This window comes from Schistocerca gregaria, chromosome 1 (assembly GCF_023897955.1).
Source record: "Schistocerca gregaria isolate iqSchGreg1 chromosome 1, iqSchGreg1.2, whole genome shotgun sequence".
In the NCBI taxonomy this organism is placed as follows: Eukaryota; Metazoa; Arthropoda; class Insecta; order Orthoptera; family Acrididae; genus Schistocerca; species Schistocerca gregaria.
This window is the reverse complement of record NC_064920.1, coordinates 555,463,449-555,485,284: the sequence shown is the minus strand read 5'-3', so window position 1 is coordinate 555,485,284 and position 21,836 is coordinate 555,463,449. Positions and strand designations below refer to the sequence as shown.

The 21,836-nt window shown below is 40.8% G+C and overlaps 1 protein-coding gene across 4 annotated transcripts in view; it reads left to right on the top strand.

The window, feature by feature from the left end:
- The window catches only part of LOC126356322 (serine/threonine-protein kinase 10), a 171,633-nt gene that overhangs the window by 109,218 nt on the left and 40,579 nt on the right, over positions 1–21,836 (top strand). For all 4 annotated transcript variants that reach the window (XM_050007313.1, XM_050007296.1, XM_050007305.1 and 1 more), the window contains 9 exons: positions 523–607; positions 938–1,125; positions 2,890–3,409; positions 10,053–10,568; positions 11,912–12,096; positions 12,276–12,421; positions 15,810–15,948; positions 20,800–20,975; positions 21,067–21,163. In XM_050007313.1, coding sequence (XP_049863270.1) covers positions 523–607; positions 938–1,125; positions 2,890–3,409; positions 10,053–10,568; positions 11,912–12,096; positions 12,276–12,421; positions 15,810–15,948; positions 20,800–20,975; positions 21,067–21,163 — 2,052 coding nt within the window. The remainder of the gene's footprint in view (positions 1–522; positions 608–937; positions 1,126–2,889; positions 3,410–10,052; positions 10,569–11,911; positions 12,097–12,275; positions 12,422–15,809; positions 15,949–20,799; positions 20,976–21,066; positions 21,164–21,836) is intronic.

Genomic DNA, 21,836 nt, shown 5'->3' with positions numbered 1-21,836 from the left:
TCTGTACACAGATAATCTTGTGGTGTTAAGCCCTAGATTTAGAAATTGTGCTCTCAACATACTGTGGGCATGTGAAACACATTGTTGGCCATATGCAACTAAAATAAGGCTGTGAGTTCATAATCTTTCAGTGCTGCAGTCGGTTAAGAAAAAATTGTGTGTGCTGCTTTGGTTTCCTTCTTTATAGGTGCATCTTAATTATGCTTGTCACTGGCCTCACTTAAAGAATAATGGATTCTAGTGTTTGATAACAAGTTTGGCCAGTATTGACTTGCTATGCCATATGTTGACACTGATTATAAATTTAAAAAAAGTAGTAAACAGTATTAATTTTGTAAAAGTTGTATTAATTTTAAGATGTTGTCTTTATTGGGTATTATGGATAGACTAGCTTATTATTTCTTAATTGATAGGTATTTGATATGACATTGTTTAAAAATATTGACAGAAATATTACTAGCCATTTACAAATGAAGATAAGTTCACTTATAGTGCAACTACAAACTTCATTTATTGTTGCAGGAGCGGCCCATCTCCCTGCCGCCAATGGGCCTGGAAACAAACGAAGATGATTCTTCCTCCCACAAGAGTGACACTGATGTAAAAAGTAAGTACTGCATTACAAACCCATGAGTTAAGCAAGAAAAGTAGGTAATTTATCAGTATGAAGCAATAGCACAAACCTTTATTGTTAATTATTAATGCTGTGTAATATTGGTGTTACAATGTAAAGGCTGATATTCTAATAACTTTTGATGAACTAAACATTCATAATTACTTCCTCTGTTTCTACTTGCTGTTCACACATTTTTGTTTTGAGAATATGCCAGCACTGTTAGAGCCCAGCTGTTATTTGATTGAAACTTAACGTAAGTGTGAAAATGGGATGGTGGTTGTGAGAAACAGAAAAATCTGATGAAATGTGTTCTTGTTACAGTGCTGCCTGACGTTGTGACTCCTGAGGACAGAGAGACTGTAACAATTCCTGAAGACAAAGACACAGCTGTGATATCTGAGAACAAAGAGACAGAAGGGCCAAAGAGAGAATTTGAGAAGGAAAATGATGAAAATGAACGAAAGAAGTTTAAAAAGGAAGAGGAAAGAGACATCCCTGATAAAAAGCCTGTAAGCATCACGTGATATAAAAGATATATTCAAATTGGTTTGTGGAAGATATTGAAACAGGTCAGATTGTTACCCAGTTGTCAAAAACACACACATTTGTCATCCTACAGGCACTCACGCTGAAAACCTTTCCATGATGATTGCTCATTGATGGACAGTGTATGGACAGTGTATCAGGAAGCATGTATATTGCATTCATGCTCTTGCACTCATTATACTGCTACTTTGCAGCAGTCTATTGAATATTATGATTTGAACTAGTAGCAGTGACCTAAGATATTCTATTATTTTCTAATTCCATGTAATGAGCTGTGTGGACACCATCTTGTTTGTGCTTTTTTTGTGTTGGAGGGGGTTTGAAGAACATGTTACCACACCCGAAGATATCAAAAGTGGAGCTAATCCCCCATACTGGTGGTTATCAACGTAACATGAAGAAAATAGCAGCAGTTGGTCTAGTCACTGGGGAGTGGGGAGCCACTTTGATACTTCATGGCCATGTTTGATTTTGGAGTGCTGCAATAGGCTCTGACCCCATTTCTATTTGACTACAGTGTCCTCCAAGCAGAATCAAGTGTTTGTTTTCCCATGAGAATAATCTCTCTCCGAAGGCAGTTTAAAATTGAAAGATGATAGCTTTGTCAGTAAAACATAGTGAAAGTCTATGCCACCTTCCTGTTTCATACAAACACAGGAAAGCATTAACCTATAGTTACTCTTAAAACACAAAAATTCAGTATGAGGTGAGATGCTCTTTATTATTGGCTACTCATTGACAACATCAAATGATTGTAGGACCATAACCAACATTAAGTTTAAAATATGAATATTATTCTAGTCCTGGAATTGATACATCCTATCCCATTAGAGGCCATTCAGTTAGTGGCAGCAGCCCTGTCACAACAAAAGTATTCCAGTCTTACTTTTTAGGTTGAATCTGAACACCACCAACAAAATTTCAAAGGTTGTTCAAGGGGACTTTTCTGAATACATTGATATACGAGGTCCTTGCCATGGTCTCTGGTGGCCTATTTTAGAGTAATTGCATTTCCTTTGATTTGTCACACCCATTTATCTTTGTATCTGTATTGCACCAAAAATATTGCACAACAGTGCAAATGTTGACAGTGTACATTTTGTGTCTTGTTTGGAAACAAACTTGTTCCATTCATTCATTGTGCTTGCTATAGGGAACAATAATGCCTACTTTCCTCCCCACCCTCAAACTTGGCAAACTTGGTACTGCTTGGTTCTATCTCAAGGTTAGTACAGTAGCATGGATTGGTTTACTGATCAAGAGTTATTTGATACGCTTATCTTGTATGGGTTTACTGAATACAATAGCAGAGAGGCATGATGGCACTATGCCGAGCTGTTCCTGTAGAGACAGCAACATCACATCTGAGGGTTGTTGCACTGGTCTCTCTCTCTCTCTCTCTCTCTCTCTCTCTCTCTCTCTCTCTCTCTGTGTGTGTGTGTGTGTGTGTGTGTGTGTGTGTGTGTGTGTGTGTGTGTTCGCACTTGTGCTTGTATGCATGAGAGTGTTTTCTATTGTTCTGAAGACTTCTTGTAAAGGTTAGCAGTGTGTCACTTTTGCTTCTATTCCTATTGGTGCATCATCTGAATAGTGAGTTGTTACCTTTACTCCTGTCATTTATGTTGCATTAAGGGACTTTTCATATCTGTACATATATCATAAACTTTATTTATTTAAGCTAGTTTAGCCATATAATCTACCACTGATGTGTAAATGGTGTGTTTTAGGTGCCCAAGAGACAAAATAGTGAAGGCAGTGAACGGAGGGCATCACATGATAAAGGTCCTGCCCCAAGGCCACCTGTTACAACAGCTCAGCAAGCCAAAACAAAAAATGAGCCGCCACCTCCTCCACCAATGCCTCCAATGTCTCTCATCAGTGGTGTGACACAGGATGAATCAGAGGATGCCGACGACGTACTGCCAGTAACACCTAGTGCTAAAGTTTCTTCTGAAGTTCTCTCCCCATCTGAGCCAGAAGTCCCAGAACAGCTAGATAAGGAGTTACTGCCTCAGTCAGATATTCCAGTGCCAAATGACAAAAGTGATTTGGCCCCAACCCCAGTCCGTCCTACTGTTAACAGGGATTCCACTAGGGAAGAAACTATAGATCATTCTAGTGACGTCAGTGTCAAGGACAAAGTTGAAGAAAACATAGCCCAAGTGAGGGCTGTGCAGGATGACAACTTGGAAAAAGAAAAACGTAGATCCTCACGAAGTTCTTTAGGAGATATTGTTATACTTTCAGGTGAGTCTGAATTTGTAATAATTCAGTCAGCCAGTGAAAGATGCTGGTTTGTTGCAAATTAAAACAGCCATGCTACAGAATGCAAGCTCTCACTTTCTTTCCCCATGAGAGCTTTTGGTACAAACTACTTCCGTACGAGGGTTGTTGATAAAGTAAGGTCTCCAACAAGCTCCCACTGAGACAGTGTAAATCTGACAACAGCGCCATTTTCCTTGCTTACCACACTACTATTCTTGCCAGTCCCCATCTCTCTGTGAAGTCATTCTTGGCATAGTAGCTATTAACGATGGAAGGGAAAATAGACACTCTTGCCAAATGTTAATTGTATTCTGTGATTAGATTTCTGTGGATTAAGGGGTCTGTCCCTATTGAAATCCATCATCGCCAGTTGACCAACGTGTATCAAGAAAAGTTTATGGATATAAAAATGTGCATAAACGGTGTAGGCAGTTCGCAGACAGCCGAACAAATGTGCGACAAGGCCGGTCATAGGCGTCCATCAGTTTCTGACGAGACAGTGACACAAATCAAAGTAGTTTTTCTTGCAGATTGGTGTGTGACTATGCAAGAGATTGCTGAGCTGATTGATGACATCTCTGAGACCACTGTGGACAAGATTTTAATGGTCTTTTGAAGTATTGAAAGGTGTTCACCAGGCAGGTGCCACAGATGCTCACTGATGAACACAAAAAGAAGCGCATCAAAACTGCTTGAAAGTTCCTGTGCCTTTATCGGGAAGAGGGTGAGGAATTTCTGGATTCAGTTGTAACCAGGACGCGACTTGAGTCCAATACTTTACACCAGAGACTAAGGAACAATCAAAAAATGACAGCCTTCCTGTTCTCGAAATGTCAAGAAGTTCAAGCAAACGCCATCAGCGGGGAAGGTGATGGCTTCGGTATTCTGGGATAGGGAAGTACTACAGTCAGCGTAGCAACGGACTGCAAGACACTAACAAAGCTAACCGGGCTATATAGAACAATAGGAGGGGTCAGTTGACAAAGGCAGTTTGTTTGCACCATGACAATGGCCACCGTCACGTCACCAGCACGACAACAGATCTAATTGCCAAATTCATGTGGGAAAACATTGACAATCCTACATGTAGCCCAGATTGGCTCCCAGTGACTACTATTTTTTTTCCCAACTTGAAACAAAACTTGGGGGGGGGGGGGGGGGGGGGAGAGGAGGATGAAATACTCGAGCAACAAAGAGCTGCATGAGTCAGCGGGAGAGTGGCACAACATGGGTGTGAAAGCTCATGGAGCATCTCAAAAATGCATTTATCATGATGGGGAGTATGTTGAAAAATAGCTAAAAGTCCAAGTTTTTTGAATCTGTAATTGGTTTTGCAATAAAATGATGTTTACTATGTGAAAAAGCACTGGGAACCTTAATTTACAAACAGCCTTCGTATATTTCATGTATTTGCTGCCATTTACCTTTAGCCTACCATCTGCTGGATAAGACAAATCATCTTTTCAAAATATTAATTATACATCATATATGCTTTTGTTGATAGGACAATTTTTGCACAAGTAATATCACTAAAACTAGCCTAGAATGAGATTTGTGGTTACTTGAATATTATTAATTGCTGAAGATTCAGTGTGTCAGCTTATGAAAGGTTGCATAAATCCTCTTCTCCATATCCTGTATGTGAACATCCTTAGGTAAGATACTACTAGAGCTATGGGAGTGGGCAACTGCTCTATATCTTGAATTGCTCGTGCTCAACACTTTAGCTGCCTGTTTGTATTTGATACAGCATGGTTGATAACTGAAGGATGTAAAGAATCTTTCTCATGCTTCCTCATTTGTCTCTTTTTCATTACATTGCCATTTTTGTAAATGGTAGTTCATGAAACAGTTACAAGTAGAAATGGAAACAAATCTTTGCACTTTGTACTGTGTAATAGGTTTGTAAGCCGAGCTAAAGGCTGGTGTAGAGTAGTCACATGGTGCTTCAGGATTGAGTACGAGATTTGAAGAGTCCAAAAAAATTCATTAGAGGATTTTTATGTATGTGCTTCACCACCAGAAAGAACTAGCTGTCTTGTCAGTGGTTACAGGCCTGATTTGTGTGTTTGAAACTCTCAGGAGTTTGTGGTGGTGTTTTTTTACTGGTAAAAATTTGGAGCATTGCTTAAAGTTGGGTTTGTGATTAACTATGTTTCACAGTGTACAATTTCTTTTCAGTATTGCCTTCATATTTGTATAGAACATTGAAATATGCAGTATAAAGCAATTTTTCACTTGAGCATGGGACACACATTGTAGCACTTCAATAATTAGCCCTGTCCAGTATATTTTGGATATTTTTAAATAATTTCATTGAAGCTTTAACTAGAGATAAGAGAGAGTTATGTGAGTATTTTGTAATAGTGTAGAAAATTATGAGAGTATATTGTAATAGTATATTGGAGTTTTATTTGCGTTCTCCTTAATGTAAACTCTGTTTACTCATATTCAAATCATGCATTTGATGAGAGATATGTCCTGAAGGACTCTATTAGGAGCTCAAAACAAGTACATGCTCTTTATGGTAAATTCTTTGTTGGCTTGGCTTGACTTGACTTGAAATGCATATAAGTCATAATTATGTAAGTTTTGTTAGCAGACTGAGTTTTGACAATAACTTAATAGTGTTCATAGTGTTTAAAAAATCCTGCACCTGCGTACAGAAGGGTCCAGAGAAATGTAGGCACTTGTTGATAGTTAATATCTGTGGAATGAAATGACACATATTGTTGCAATTTTGCGCAGTATTGTGATCCATTGATTTCTCAACAGATCATCACACGTTTTCCAATAGATGACAGTGCAGCAATGAATGAAGCAGGATTCTTGTTTGAGCAGCACAAAGCCACATTGAAGTGCTACTAGAAATGCAAATACATGATGGTGTACAATGGCGTAATGTGTACACAACTCAGCCATGAATGCAAAACAATTTTAAGGTATTTGGGATAAATTTGAAGCCGACAGTACTGTTCAAGATGTACAAAAGGAAAGACCTGGCCAACCAAAACCATCAAGTCCATCTTCCAGGGCTACTGTGTTGCAACATTTTACTAGTTCACCTCAAAAATCTGTGAAGCAGGTTGAACGTGAAAGCGGATCAGCTGATCAAGCACATGACAAATTCTGAAGATTGCAAAGTGGAAAATGTACAGTCTGTGACCGCTGAATGCTGTGAATGAGAATGACACCGATCGAAGGATGGAGTAACGTGACTGGTTTGAAGGCCTGCTTTGCGCGAAGATGAATGGTTTGCATGTGTTGTTATCTGGTCTGATTAGGCGCATTCCAAACTGAATGGTACTGTAAACTCCTACAACCACATGTACTGAGCTCCTGAAAATCCTCACGTTCACGGCAACAAACATGTTAATCTACCAGGTGTTACATGTGTGGGGTGTTCTGTCATTGCATGGTTTGATTGTCCCTTTCTCCTTTGAAGGTACCATAATGGGCGTATCTTCATATGCTGCAAATATCGATTTTACTTGCCATCTGAGAGGTGTTTGTAAATGAAAGATTTTACCTACAACAAGATGGTACTCCACCTCTCTTCCACAGAGTTGTTGGAGCCTACTTGGATGTAAATCTACCTGGATGATGAATAGGTCAAAAAGGAGCTGTTGATTACCCCCCACAGTCTCCAGGCTTTACACCTCCTGGCTTCTATCTATGGGGGTCCTTGAAAAGTGAAGTTTATCAACCAAAGCTAGCTACCCTGAACAAACTGAGAAACCATTGAGGTGTCCTGTGCGGCTATCCCTCCGGCAACTGTAGACAGCTATAGGTCGGTCAACAGTTCAATGGCATTGACGTTGTTTGACTTCTAATGAGGGCGGTCATTTTGAACACGCAAAAAACCTTCCCCCGAGCAAGAATTGTAATGGTATGTCACTTTGTTCTGTTATTATTGACTATCAAAAGTATGGAATCCTCTGTGCATTTTCCCTTTGCAATAAATTTACCATTAGCAAATCATAAGAAGGTGTGTGGCAAAACATATTGAAGTTTCTTCTATTCTGTTCGTGGATGAGTCAGGTAAGTTGTAAAGTGGATTTTCACAAGATATAAAATATTCTTCGAAAGCATGCCACTTGAGATTTTTCAGTCTCCACTGACATCCGTAAGGAAGTAAAGTCCATTTATCACTAAATGTTGATTATATTTCCATACACACTGGGTTATTAAAACATTTATTCTATATAGCTCTCAGGCAAAGTTTTGTAGGACTATAACAAGTTGTTTTGTCTTTCCTGCTGTTTATGGAATTGTACATTACTGGCTATTAAAATTGCTACACCAAGGATAAATGCAGATGATAAACGGATAATCATTGGACAAATATATTATACTAGAACTGACATGTGATTATATTTTCACACAATTTGGGTGCATAGATCCTGAGAAATAAGTACCCAGAATAACCACCTCTGGCCATATTAATGGCCTTGATACGCCTGGGCATTGAGTCAAAGAGAGCTTGGATGGCGTGTATAGGTACAGCTGCCCATGCATCTTCAACACACCACAGTTCATCAAGAGTAGTGACTGGCGTATTGTGATGAGCCACTTGCTTGGCCACCATTGACCAGCTGTTTTCAATTGGTGAGAGGTCTGGAGAATGTACTGGCCAGGGCAGCAGTCAAACATTTTCTGTATCCAGAAAGGCCCGTACAGGACCTGCAAAATGCAATCGTGCATTATCCTGCTGAAATGTAGAGTTTCTCAGGGATTGAATGAAGGGTAGAGCCATGGGTAGTAACACATTTGAAATGTAACATCCACTGTTCAAAGTGCCATCAATGCGAACAAGAGGTGACCGAGACGTGTAACCAATGGCACCCCATACCATCACGCCGCATGATACGCCAGTATGGCGATGACGAATACACGCTTCCAATGTGCGTTCACCGCGATGTTGCCGGACACGGATGCGACTATCATGATGCTGCTAACAGAAACTGGATTCATCCGAAAAAATGATGTTTTGCCATTTGTGCACCCACACCATCGCAGGCGCTCCTGTCTGTGATGGAGCATCAAGGGTACCCGTGACCACGGTCTCCGAGCTGCTAGTCCATGCTGCTGCAAACGTCGTCGAACTGTTCGTGCAGATCCTTGTTTTGCAAATGTCCCCATCTGTTGACTCAGGGATCGAGACGTGGCTGCACGATCCGTTATAGCCATGCGGATAAGATGCCTGTCATCTCGACAGCTAGTGATACCTGGCAGTTGGGATCCAGCACGGCATTCCATATTATCCTTCTGAACCCACCGATTCCATATTCTGCTAACAGTCATTGGATCTCGACCAACGCGAGCAGCAATTTCTTGATACAATAAACCGCAATAGCGATAGGCTACAATCCAACCTTTACCAAAGTGGGAAACGTGATGGTATGCATTTCTCCTCCTTACACAAGGCATCACATCAACGTTTCAACAGGCAACGCCAGTCAACTGCTGTTTGTATATGAGAAATCAGTTGGAAACTTTCCTCTTGTCAACATGTTGTAAACGTGCTTGTGTGAATGCTCTGAAAAGCTAATCATTTGCACATCACAGCATCTTCTTCCTATCGGTTAAATTTTGCATCTGTAGCACATTATGTTCATGGTGTAGCAATTGTAATGGCCAGTAGTGTATTTTTTCCATATTACTGCCTCATTTAAAACGACCTCTGGATCAGCAGCAACAGATTAAGAGGAGATAGCTACAGGATTAGTCCCATACCAACATATGTGATAACTGATGAGTGTCATTTTCAAGCTGGTGCAGGCATTGTATGTCACAGTGCTGAGCACCGAAAAGTGATGGTCCCCACAATTTGTTGTCAGTTCCATCATTCTAATTTGTTGTCAAACACTTACATATGGTTCTTACTGTAAGGTTAAAAGTAATAGTAAGAAGTAGATCAGTGCACCACAAAATTTTCAGAGTTTTTTATAATGATATTTTAGGTACTGGGATTGCCATTGTCAGGTAATTTGTAAGCAGTTAGGTACAAGGATTTTGTGTTGCTAGTAGTATTAACATAATGTAAATGGATAGATAACAAATCTACTCACCAAGCAGCAGCAGCAGGGGGAAAAAAAAACACACACACACAGAGAGAGAGATTTTTTTACAAGCTTCCAGAACTAGTGGCTCCTTCGACAGAAGAGTTGAAGGAAAAGGAAGAGGAGTGAAGGAAAAGGATTGGAGAGGTTTAGGGAAAGGGGTACAGTTAAGAAAACTCACTTTACTCAGACTTGGTCCAAGCTATCAGTAACCTAGAGGCAGACCACTCTGCCATCATCCTCTGTGCAGATTTTTTTCTGAAAACGTGATATAATAGCAACCTGTCATTTTACATCATTCTGTAATCTCACTACTTAATCTTTTGCTACGAGCTCTCCAGTCTTATTGTGATTGTTAATTACATTAAATGTGACAGTGTTCGGTCATATCCTGACATAAGAACAGTCTGTTGTGAGAAATGAATATACTGTAGTACCATTAGCTGATTTGATAATTTGTAGTTGATAATTGTTGTTTGGATATTTTACTCCGTCTCTCTTCTTTTGAATAGCACAACATTATTTTACTACTTACCTTGTATATTTAGGTACTTTTTTTTCAGGACCCAGCACTGTTGTTGAGCCATCCAGCCAACCAGAAGTTAAGCTAAACAAATCAACAGTGACTATAACAACAGACATGCGTGAAGATATGAGTACAGCCTCAGGAAATGTTACACAAGTCACTGTTGTTACCACCCATCCCCCTGTGTTGTTACCTCCTTTGGAAGGCCCTTACATACCATATGCAGGCAGGACAACAGATGATGGGGAGGTTGTAATAGTGTCTAATGAAACAAACAAGACTCTCATAAATGAATCCTCAACAGATGAAGATCTTTACCATTCGTTAGATTCTTTAGAGACAGGCTCAGAGAATTTGCCCATTAGTATTGTCACAGAGAAACCAGTACGTCTTGATGAAAGTGAAGTGCTAATAGTGAGTCCAACAAGTCATGTCGGTGGTGTAGATGAAGGAGATAATTTAGGTGATACAAGCCATGTTTCAGTAGTAACAGTGGGGGATGATGAACAAGTTCATGATTCTACATTGCAAATGGAGAATAGAAACATTTCAGGTGAGTACAGAAAGGCAGTCATTTCATCATTTACAGTTTTACGTTTAAGAGACAGCATGTTTTTTAATGATCATTCTGATCTTAGTTTGAACTGTCTGTAACTTTTGAGGTTGTTCTTGTTCATGAAAATTGCACCACTTAAAAGTTTGTTTTCTCTCAACTTTGATTAATATTGTGACATTAGAATAATTTTTGCATTGACTCTTAATAAAACCTCTGCATTTCTTGTATCTAATTTTTATATATGATTTGTTATTTTGTGTTAATTTACTGTTGGAGTAATGTATTGAAGTATGGAAGTGCTCAAAAAATCCAGTATACCGTTAATGTTGAAACAAACAACTATATACTAATAAATCTGCCTCCAAACAACAATGACAAGTAAGGATAGTCCCAAATTGTTATACTGTATCACCCCTGCAGTGGAGAAGAACCATATAAGGTGCTTTAATGGCGCTAATAAGTTCTTCTACTGCTGTTTGATGGCAAATTTTAAAATAAAATTGGTCTTCTTCAGGCCACATTGATAGTTCAGATAAGGCTGGAATTCTTTGGAAGTTAAGCACTGAAGGCAAACTCTCAAGACAGTTTAAGAAAATCTTTGCAATATGTTTTGCATTTTCCCAATTTCTTTTCATGTGCTGTGGAAGATATTAATTAACAATGTCTTTTGACCATCAGGCTGAGTAGGATATCTCACATCAGCCAATGAATTAATAGTCTTGTTCTGTACATCTTATGTTTACATATCTGATCAAATGTCAGGGTGATACTCAGAACAGTAGGCAGCAAATTTCTGTTTTCCATTCTCCTTTTAAAATAGGAAACACTGCGGCAATAAATATATGAACTGTGGACTGGCTTTGTTATAAGTGGTACTGACAGTGTGGTGATACTTCTTTCTGATAGTGAGTGCAGTGGGAATGGTGGTAGTTAAGAGAGGCAAAACAGTTTTTAGTCACGCTTATTGGATAGTATTGTAATTAACATATGAACAAATGCTTAAACATTGATATGGTGTAAGATATTTTTCTATTAAAAAACAAGGAAAAATTAAGTAAATTACACAGTGCAATACATGATGCTACATCTCAGTTGTACGGTGAGCTGCTTGACTTCAGCATTTTTCATACTGTAATTTTTGAGATGGAGGTGCTGTTTTTTTGTCAGGTATTGTATAGAATTTTGTAAAGGGCTGATGAATAATCTATACCATTTATGAAGCTGAATTTTGGATGTGGCCTGAATTGAGACACTTCATTATGCTAGCATTGAACAAGATATACTTTGAAAGCATACCTCAAATTTCACAAGCTATGTTGATGGCTTTGTAATTCTCACAGGTCAAGATAAAGATATAGGCCACACATCAATTCTAGTCAAAGGTACTACTGTAGAGTCAACAGATGTTGACAAAATTGGAGACAGTGCCTCAAGGAGTGCAAAAGTTAATGGAGAAGTTCTGAAAGAAAGAAGCACCAGTGAAGAAGTCCTCATTGTTGTTAATAATTCAACCAACATACAAAAGGTATAATTTTCTTTCTTGTTATCTAACTGAACTGTATTTTGAAATTAGAAATATTAAGAATATGGTTTAAGTTGCCTACTTTGTTACTCGCTGGCACATTATTATCTTTTCACTATTTTTGTAGAGTGATTGTCCGTAGGTTTACAGTTAAAACTGTAACAAAATGTTCTTTTCCTTAGGTAATAAAGGAAAAGAAAGTCCCTGCTTCACTTAATGATGTAGACGACAGCTTCCATTCAGTTTCTAGATCACATTCTGATACCAGCTCAACCCAAAGCAGTGAGCCAGTAACACCACTTTCCAGCACAGGAAAGCTTATTGACAGGTAAGTTTACACATCAATGAATTTATCAATAAATTTGAAAATGTAAGGTTTGTAACAATTGCCTGCATTGTATAGTGGGTGGCATTATTACTCTGTTATAACAGATAATTTATCTCTCAATGATTTAATAAACACAGATCTTCAGAATAGGAGTTACTACAGCAAAGGGATGAATGAGCATCCGAGCCACACAAATGTGGGATTCACAAGAGCACTGTACTACAGAAATTCTAATGCTTCAGCATCCAGCAATGAGCAATCATAGAAAATGTCCTTCATTCTTTTTAAATCATATGGCAGACTGTATGAGGATCACCCTCAAAAATTATGTTGCAAAGTCAATAGTAAAAGATAAATGAAGAGAAAGTGTGAATGTTAAAGACTGCCAAGGAAGCACGTGACACATTATCAACTCCTAAAATGTAAAGAGCTGCTTTTAGTAGTACAGCACATATAACAATAATAATAAAAGGTGTGTGAACAAGCTGCAAAAATCACCCAAAGACTTTTATTTATGAACAGTTAATTCTTGTGGAACACAGTTTCAAACATGGTAAAGATAGTATATGTTCTGGAGACAACACATTCAACTGGAAGGGAAACTGTAGAGACCGAAAAATATCACATATTGTCGTACAAATGGTGTGAAACATGAACACCACTACTAAGAAACAATGCAAGAAACAGATCTTCAGTGACAGAGAGCTATTGGATAGCAGAAATAGTCACCAAATATGACAATTTGCAAAATGAAATTTTAACTCTGCAGTGGATTGTGCACTGTGTTTAAACTTCCTGAAGAACTGAAATATCTGCTGTACCAGGACTCAACCACAGAACACTGCCTTTCATGGGCAGTGATCTTAGTGAATGAGCTGAACTAGCATGAACCACAACCTCCCCGCACAACTTCACTTTTGCTAGAATCTCTCTCCTACTTCCAAAAGTTCACAGATGTTGTCTTGCCTAAATTTTTGGGCTCCTCAAAGCATAGGAACTGTTTCTGGAATTAATCTTTCACTCTGCAGGAGAATGTGAAGTGGAAACAGTCCCTTTGACTAGGGCTAAGTGATTTCTCCACAGAATGCTTTCTTCCATGTGCCAAGGGTTTGGGAGTCAGATAGCAAATGAATGTGGAAGGTGAAATGCAAGATTGTCCTGTGCACACATCCAGCACATCATACCCCAGTCCCATCACAAGTATATTCTTTGCTATCCAAGGCAGGACCACCTGTGAAACCAGCCATATCATAAACCAATTCTGCTGTAACTTTGGCTCAGCCTTCTGTGTGGGTACAATCACCAACAATTTGTCCATTCACCAGCTGTTCGTTCTTCCTGGTCAATGCACAATTCCAAACACAGGTGTTTGTATGGGGATGGTTACGGCAGCCTATGCATGGGATGGTAATTCTCTAGTCTGGCTGTTGGTGTCCAACCAATGGTGCAGGATGATGCACAGTGTTCAGAGAGTCCATTACTTGTTCTCGATGGCAGGTGCAGATGAAGATGTGAAGGGGTTATGATGTACATGGTGTGCAATATGATGATCCTCCCTTGTGAAGGTTAGAATGACTACTGCGACTGTGGTGAGTAAGAGCAGTGTTGAGCACAAACTGGCAGAACATGCACTGAACACAACATGTTAGACGTAAATGCCTGCATCGCAGCCTGACTCACCTAGATCCCCCCACCAATACTATCTTCTCTGAACTATGGATATGGGGATTGTCCTTACAGCTCAGCCTTCAAACTTACAGTCGTCCTAGCTTCAATCTCCACTGTCTCCTGTCCCACACCCACCTCCTGTATCCATTCTCTCCAAATTACTTTGGGCTGCTCTCATGCCCTCCTATTTGCAGTATCCCTTGTCTTCCGCTCTACTTCCTCCTCTCGCAATCCACTCATCTACACCACTGGGCACCATGCCAAACTCTTGCTGCACCTTCTCCTCCTCTCCTTCCCCCTCCCCCTCCCCTCACTTCTCACCTCATTTTTTACATGCCCTGCCCATCATGACCCTTCGCACAGTATGTGCTGTTGTGTCACTACCATATAGCTAGCTGTGACAGTGTAGCCTTGTATGTCTTTGTCGGTGTGCTTTAATTCTGTAGTCAACTGTGAATCAGGACATAGTGTTAAAACTCAGTAATATTATCAGTCTTGTTTACATGCATATTGATGACAGACACACACACTACTTTCACGGTGATGGAATTTATGGCCAAGCTGGTCATACCCGTGATCTATCAGGGACAGTGCTCGGAATCTTGCTGGTCACAAGAGTTCTTCAGCATTATGCAAACAGTTCACAGAGACATGTACCTTGTGTGGAAAAAACCATGTCCTGTTGAAAAACAGCTTCATGATCCTGATGCATGAGAGGTAGCACGTGAAGACACTGGATGATAGTGACATGCTATTGTGCCACCAGAGACCCCTCGATCTTTATCAGCTGTAACCTGAAATCACATCCAATGGCTCCCTGTGCAAAGGAGTAACACTGCTGCCCTTCTCCAAAACATTATAAGAATGGGACTTCTCCCCAGGTCTCTGCAGTAATCACTGACAGTGGTCATCCAGAGCAGAGCAGAACCGCAATTCATCGCTGTAGACAGCATGATGCCATTCACCAGCTGTTCGTTCTTCCTGGTCAATGCACAATTCCAAACACAGGTGTTTGTATTGGGATGGTTACGGCAGCCTATGCATGGGATGGTAATTCTCTAGTCTGGCTGTTGGTGTCCAACCAATGGTGCAGGATGATGCACAGTGTTCAGAGAGTCCATTACTTGTTCTCGATGGCAGGTGCAGATGAAGATGTGAAGGGGTTATGATGTACATGGTGTGCAATATGATGATCCTCCCTTGTGAAAGTTAGACGTGGCCGACCAGAACATTGATGGCGAGTATACCTGCCTTCATGTTCCTGTGCAGTCGAACATTAGATTTCTGTCACTTCCGAATGCCCCACAAATCTGTATGTTGTAGAATTCGACCAGCCAGCCAAATGAAGACCACAGTGGGGCCTATTCCAAATTCTGTCGGGTGCTGTTAATGGTGTACCACACAAGTGTTCAGCCTCTGTGTCCTCCACAATGGTCATTCAACTTCTGAAGCTGTTCACGCCCCATATGTAACTTACCAGGCCTGGTAACAACACTAAATACTAACAACACTAATGCACCATGGTGGGCATTATTTTTGTCACAAAAAATTGCGACTAAATCATTTACACGTCCACTGAAGTTACATTGACATGCGACCATGTCTTCTGGACAAAATATATATATTCTGCTGTGTACATAATATAATACATTCTTTCTTTTGAAAATAAGGAAGAGGGAGGTGGACAAAGCCATCATTTTCAGTAAGATTTGTGTTCCAGGTCGGATGCTGACAGTGTAACAACTACTGCAAGCCAGGACAGCCATGGTAGTAACAAGGAAAACCAGCCAAACCGTGATTCCACAAACCTGGATGACTTGGAGGAAGTAGTACTGAGGCGGAAGCCAGATTATATGAGGGTTAGTAATTTTAAGAATCTAAATTCTATCAGGGATCTTTTCAGTCTACCCAATATTAGATTTGTGTGCTGCCAGTAAACTACACGAGGTGATTCATAAAAGAAAGCCACAGTAGACAGCTTTTCTCATCCTTGTGTAACTAAATGGTAGTTCAGTGTCTGATTACCACAATGTCAACCATAAATAGCACATACCTGTAACGTGATAAAATGATTGTGAGGGCTGCACTGGGAGCTGAGTAACTCTTGGTAGATACTCTCAGGTTAGAAAGGCAGCAGAGAAGCCAGAGTAACTGTGTGTAATATTGTTCGCCAGTTCATGCTTTTAGGTATAATGAAGTTTTATCTTTCTGAGGGAGAAAACACTGAAACATATTAGTAATATGGCGTAGCAGCACCTTTAAAATTTAGTACCAGCATTAGACAAGACACTCTCCAATAATCTTAAATTGTACTTAACTATATTTTGGTGAAAAGTGGACATATCGTGAATTAAAAATTACCTGAACATAAAAATTCACTGGTGTTGTAAAAAGAACAAATGATTAATTCTAATTTTCTAGCCTTTAATGGTGGTTTTGCTATATTTTCAGAAAGTCCGGTGAATGTGACAATGCAGATCAATCTCTTTTAGGTGGTTTCTGTAGCAATGTTCAAAAGCTGGTTGATAATCTTTGGTCATCATATAGAATAAGTGACAACAGATTAACTACACTGACTTTGTTACCTTTGTTAATGCATCCAGTGAAAGGTTGTTTGAAAATAAATTTGTGGAATTTGGTAACGGGCAGCAACTTTCATATTCTTGTGGAAATCGGGTTTTCTGCTGGATATCAGCGTCTTCCAAACACGATATTTCGACGTCATTACTTGACGTCTTCATCAGGTGTTCCCTGAGACTGGCTGCTTGCTGGACCGGGTCGCATATTTATGCCTGCCCAGTGCCTGGTGTTCTGTTTGCCATTCCCTAGTCAGTCGGCGCCCGCTAGTCGCGCTATCCTGCCACTCTAGGTGTTCTCTATTCCGTCCGCACCCGCTCTGGCTGTCTCCAACTGCGGTCGTGGCCTCCTGGTGGTACCTTCTCAGTCCGCACCCGCGAGTGGCGCTCCAATGCCGCTCTGGACGTTCCCTATTCCGTCCGCTCCCACTCTGGCCGTCTCCGACTGCGGCTGAGGCTTCCTGGTGTTCCCTTCTTGGTTCATGCCTGCAGTGTGCGGATGTCTGAGGCTCGTTGTTGGTGTTGGAAACACATTTTCTCCGGCATTGCTTCAGCAGTTCAAATGCCGGGTTCCATGCAGTGCTTAGCTGGTATCCTGCTTCCCGGTTAATCAAGTTTTGTGCCATCTTTATCTCTATAGATTCAGTGATGACACTATCCCAGAACCTGGGGGTCTGGACCATGACCTTGGTGTTCTCATAATCCATGGAATGTTCCAATTCTAGGCAGTGTTCTGCTACTGCTGATTTTGTGGCCTGCCTTAGCCTGGTATGTCGCTGGTGTTCCTTACATCTGATTTCCACTGTTCTAGTCGTTTGGCCAATGTAGGACATACCGCATTCACAAGGAATATTGTAAATGCCAGGCTTCCTTAAGCCCAGGTCATCTTTGACTGTTCCAAGTAAAGCCCTGATTTTGCTAGGTGGGCAGAAGACACTCTTGATGTTATGTTTAATTAGTATTCTGCTGATCTTGGCAGAGACAGGCCCGGCATACGGTAAAAATGCCAGTTTCTTGATTTCTTCTTCTTGCTCGTTCTCCGGTGTATCCTGACGTCTGATGGGATGTAGAGCTCTGCGGATGTCCCTGGATGAGAATTCGTTGTTAGCAAACACTTTTTGAAGATGTTAAAGTTCCCCTGCCAGGCTGTCAGTGTCAGACAGTGTCTGGGCTTGGTGTACAAGTGTTCTAAGCACCCCGGTCTTTTGTGCTGGGTGGTGGCAGCTGTCGGCCTGTAGGTATAGATCTGTGTGTGTTGGCTTTCGGTACACACTGTGGCTGAAGGTGCCATCTGCCTTCTTCTTCACCAGGACATCCAGAAACGGAAGCTGACCATCCTTTTCTAGCTCCATGGTGAATTTAATATTCGGATGCCTTGAGTTCAGGTGGTCCAGGGAGTCTTCCAGTTTTTCGCGACCGTGTGGCCAAATGACAAATGTGTCATCAACGTATCTCAGGAAGCATGTTGGCTGGTAAGTGGCAGTTGTAAGAGCCTCGTCCTCAAACTTCTCCATAAACAGGTTGGCCACTACCGGTGACAAGGGGCTACCCATCGCCACCCCTTCAGTCTGTTCATAGAATTGACCTCCACAAAGGAAGTAAGTCGATGTTAGAATATGCTTAAACAGATCCAGCACAGCTCCATCAAACTTCTCACTGATTAAGTCAAGCGTGTCCTTAAGGGGCACTCTGGTGAACAGGGACACCACGTCAAAACTGACCATTAAATCTGCATCTGAGAAACATAGGTTTTTAAGACGTTCCACAAAGTCTTGTGAGTTGCGAATGTGGTGTGCACACTTCCCCACATATGGTGCCAACATTTTCTTGAGATATGTAGCAGCTGGGTAGGTGGCTGCCCCAATATTGCTCACAATGGGTCGTAGTGGTACACCCTCTTTGTGGATTTTAGGTAGTCCATAGAGTCTGGATGGGACTGGTACCTTGGATTTCAGTTGTTTGATAACTTTCTCAGGCCAGCCAGTTTCCTTCAGCAGAGACTTGGTTTTTCTGTCCACCCTGTCAGTTGGATCCTGTTTTAGTGGTTGTAAGCCGGGTCCTCCAGAAGTCGCCGGATCTTCAGGTCATAGTCACCTTTCTGCAGTGTGACTGTGGAGTTCCCTTTGTCTGCTGGTAACACCACTATGTCATCATCTTCTCGTAATCTCCTGAGGGCCATCCTCTCGTCTCTTGAGATGTTAGGCTTAGGCGGCCTGGCTCTGGTAAGGGCTCTGCACGTCTCTCTCCAAATCTCTTCAGCCGTACTTGAGGGTAGTGTGTTGACGACTTGTTCCACAGCGCTGATGAAATTGGCTACCGGTAGATCTCTAGGAGTGACAGCAAAATTTAGGCCCCTGCCAAGAACCTTCAGCGTAGCTTCATCCAGTGTTCTGTCACTCAAATTTACAACCTTGCTCGTGTCATGATTTTGTTGCACTCTGCTGTTCAGGCGTTCAAATTTTGCCAATTGTCGGGCTGTAGCATTGTTCTTAATGCATGCTGCTAGTGACCAAGACACTCCATCAATTCTGTCCCAACCCTCTTGCGCTAGTTTGGCAGCCATGTACAGATGTAGATGTAACAGCTCCCTGGACGTGACATCAAGTTTATGGCGGATGTCACGGACTCTTTCTCTCACCAGAGCGATGCTGGCTCGGTGCTTGATCCTGTTGGCCGCCCTAGACGTAATATGATGTTTGATTTTGGCAAATACAGGCACCACATCTCCATCTCTGCACCTGAGGAGGAAGTTGAGTGAGCCCACCATCCTCTCTTTGCGTTGTCGCAGCTTGTCCATTTTCTTCATATTGCAGCACATTTCCTCCCCGTAGAGTCTTGTGATGTAATTTCTTAGACTTTCCCGGCGATTTGATGACATCACGTGGAAATCGGGTTTTCTGCCGGATATCATGTTTGGAAGACACTGATATCCGGCAGAAAACCCGATTTCCACGAGATGTCATCAAATCGCCGGGAAAGTCTAAGAAATTACAACTTTCATATTACTCCAGACAAACTTTTTAAAACATCACTATTACACCTGCTGTCACCATTAAAGAAGTAACACACGTTCTACACACTGAGAAGCTGTGCTGTGCATGGCTTTCTTCTGCTGTGGCCAGAATTTTAAAAAAAATCCATTTCTTGCTGTTTTATTTGCTGGAATTAAAACACGATTGATGAACGCATATACAAAAACCCTAGTTAGCTCCAAGAAATAGGCGAATTGTAATAAGACAAAAGTAAACTTCCATGCATTGTGTTGTGAGAACTTTCCTAATCTGAAATTCCTAATCTGATTGGCAATATAGAGATCAGAAATAAGCCTTTTCTGTGCATTTATGACTTCATGCTGCCTAAAATGACAAATGTGTATGTTGAAATTTCAGTTAAGCTGTGATGATTCCTTTACAAACTTTTTCTCCACCCAAGTTCATTTCAATTTAGTGTTCCATCTACATCTTGACTGCGTAACTTATCTCAAATTGTTTGCCATCATTATGTAGTATGGAAAGGATGATACTGTAATTTCTAATATAGAGTGCTGAAGTGAAATTTATCATCATTCTTTTGACTTCCTCTAATAACGTTGTATTTATCAGTGACGTTGTACAATATTACAAATCTTTTGTTCGTGTGGGGAAAAAATTGCATAATTGTTAGGAGGAGGAGCTGCTGAAGCTCTACCTCCCCCCCCCCCTGCCACCCCCCCCCTCTCTCTCTCTCTCTCTCTCTCTCTCTCTCTCTCTCTCTCTCTCTCTCTCTCTCTCTCTCTCTCTCTCTCCCCCCCCCCCCCACCTGCCCTCCCTCCCCCCCTCGCCTCTCCCTCTCCCCCTCTCTCCCTCTCCCTGCCCCCCCCCCCCCCTCTTTCATCCCTTTCCTATACTGACACATTTCAACCTTTATTATCTTAACCTAAACATTTAGTTTTTTAAAGAACTGAAGATGAGATGTGTTGTCCTGGTTGTTTTTAACTCCCTTCACCATTTTCGTACTTAACAGGTGAGCACTACTACAGTATCTCAGAGACGTTAAACTTTAAATTTTGATTATGCCTGTAAAAAAAAACATTAGTACTATTTGCTCAAGTGTTTTGATACAGAGCATTCAATTACGTTGTACATGTAATTCCAGGAAATGAACCGGGCAAATCGAACAAAAGAAGATATCCAAATAATGAATTTGCGAAAGAAGACTAGAAAAAGAACACGCAAATTTGAGATTGATGGAGTTGTTGTGACAACAACAACTAGTAAAGTTATATATGGTGATGAAGAAAATGGAAGGGTTTATGATGATCACATTTTCAGGTTTGTTTTCTACTAGTGGCATGATAGTAGTACACTAATATGAATCTGTGTAATGTTTGTGTATTAATATTATTGTTTTGTTACTCTAAAGGAAGCAAGAATTGCGTGAACTGAAGATGTTGCAAAAACAGGAGCAGAAACAGTTTCAAGATCTATCCTTCAAGGCACAATTTGCTAGGGAACAGCAGGTTGGTATTTGACTTTGTCTTACTATTTGATGTATCAGAAGGAAAATTCAGTTCAGAAATCTTTAAAATCATAAGGAATGGCTGACCAGTACTTACCTTCAAAAGACAAAATTCGTACTAGTACCAGTACAGTAACTAGCTTTTGAAGCTATTATGGTCAAAAAAGGAATAGGTTTGAAAGGAGGGGCCCACTGCTTGCAGTCAAGTTGAGAGAGACTCAACTTTTGCAAGGAAGAGAAAATAGAATGTTAATTTGTGAGAGGCATCTGCCTGTTGTTATTAAGATAATTGTTGATGATCATTTTCTCCTGACATCCTCACAACAATTGGTTTCTTCTCAGTCTGGTCTCTAAGGAAATTTGAACTCTGTGAATGTTGTCATAACTGGGCATTTGTATTTATGTTAGGTTTTCTGTAGTACAATATACCCATTATGCGATGCATTTGTTGTCAGTATGCTGAAGTCAGAAAACTCAAGACTTGGTGTGCCTTCCCACAAGCAGAATAATTTGAAAGTTACAGTAAATGTGGAAACGTCCAGAATTTTGTCTCGTGCTTCAATTACCAGAAGTCTTTTGCAGAATTACAGCTGGTTGTTGTTCTCTTCCCCCCTCTCCATCCCTCACCCCCCACCCGTTTCTTCTCCTCATATTATTGAGAAATGAAAGATATT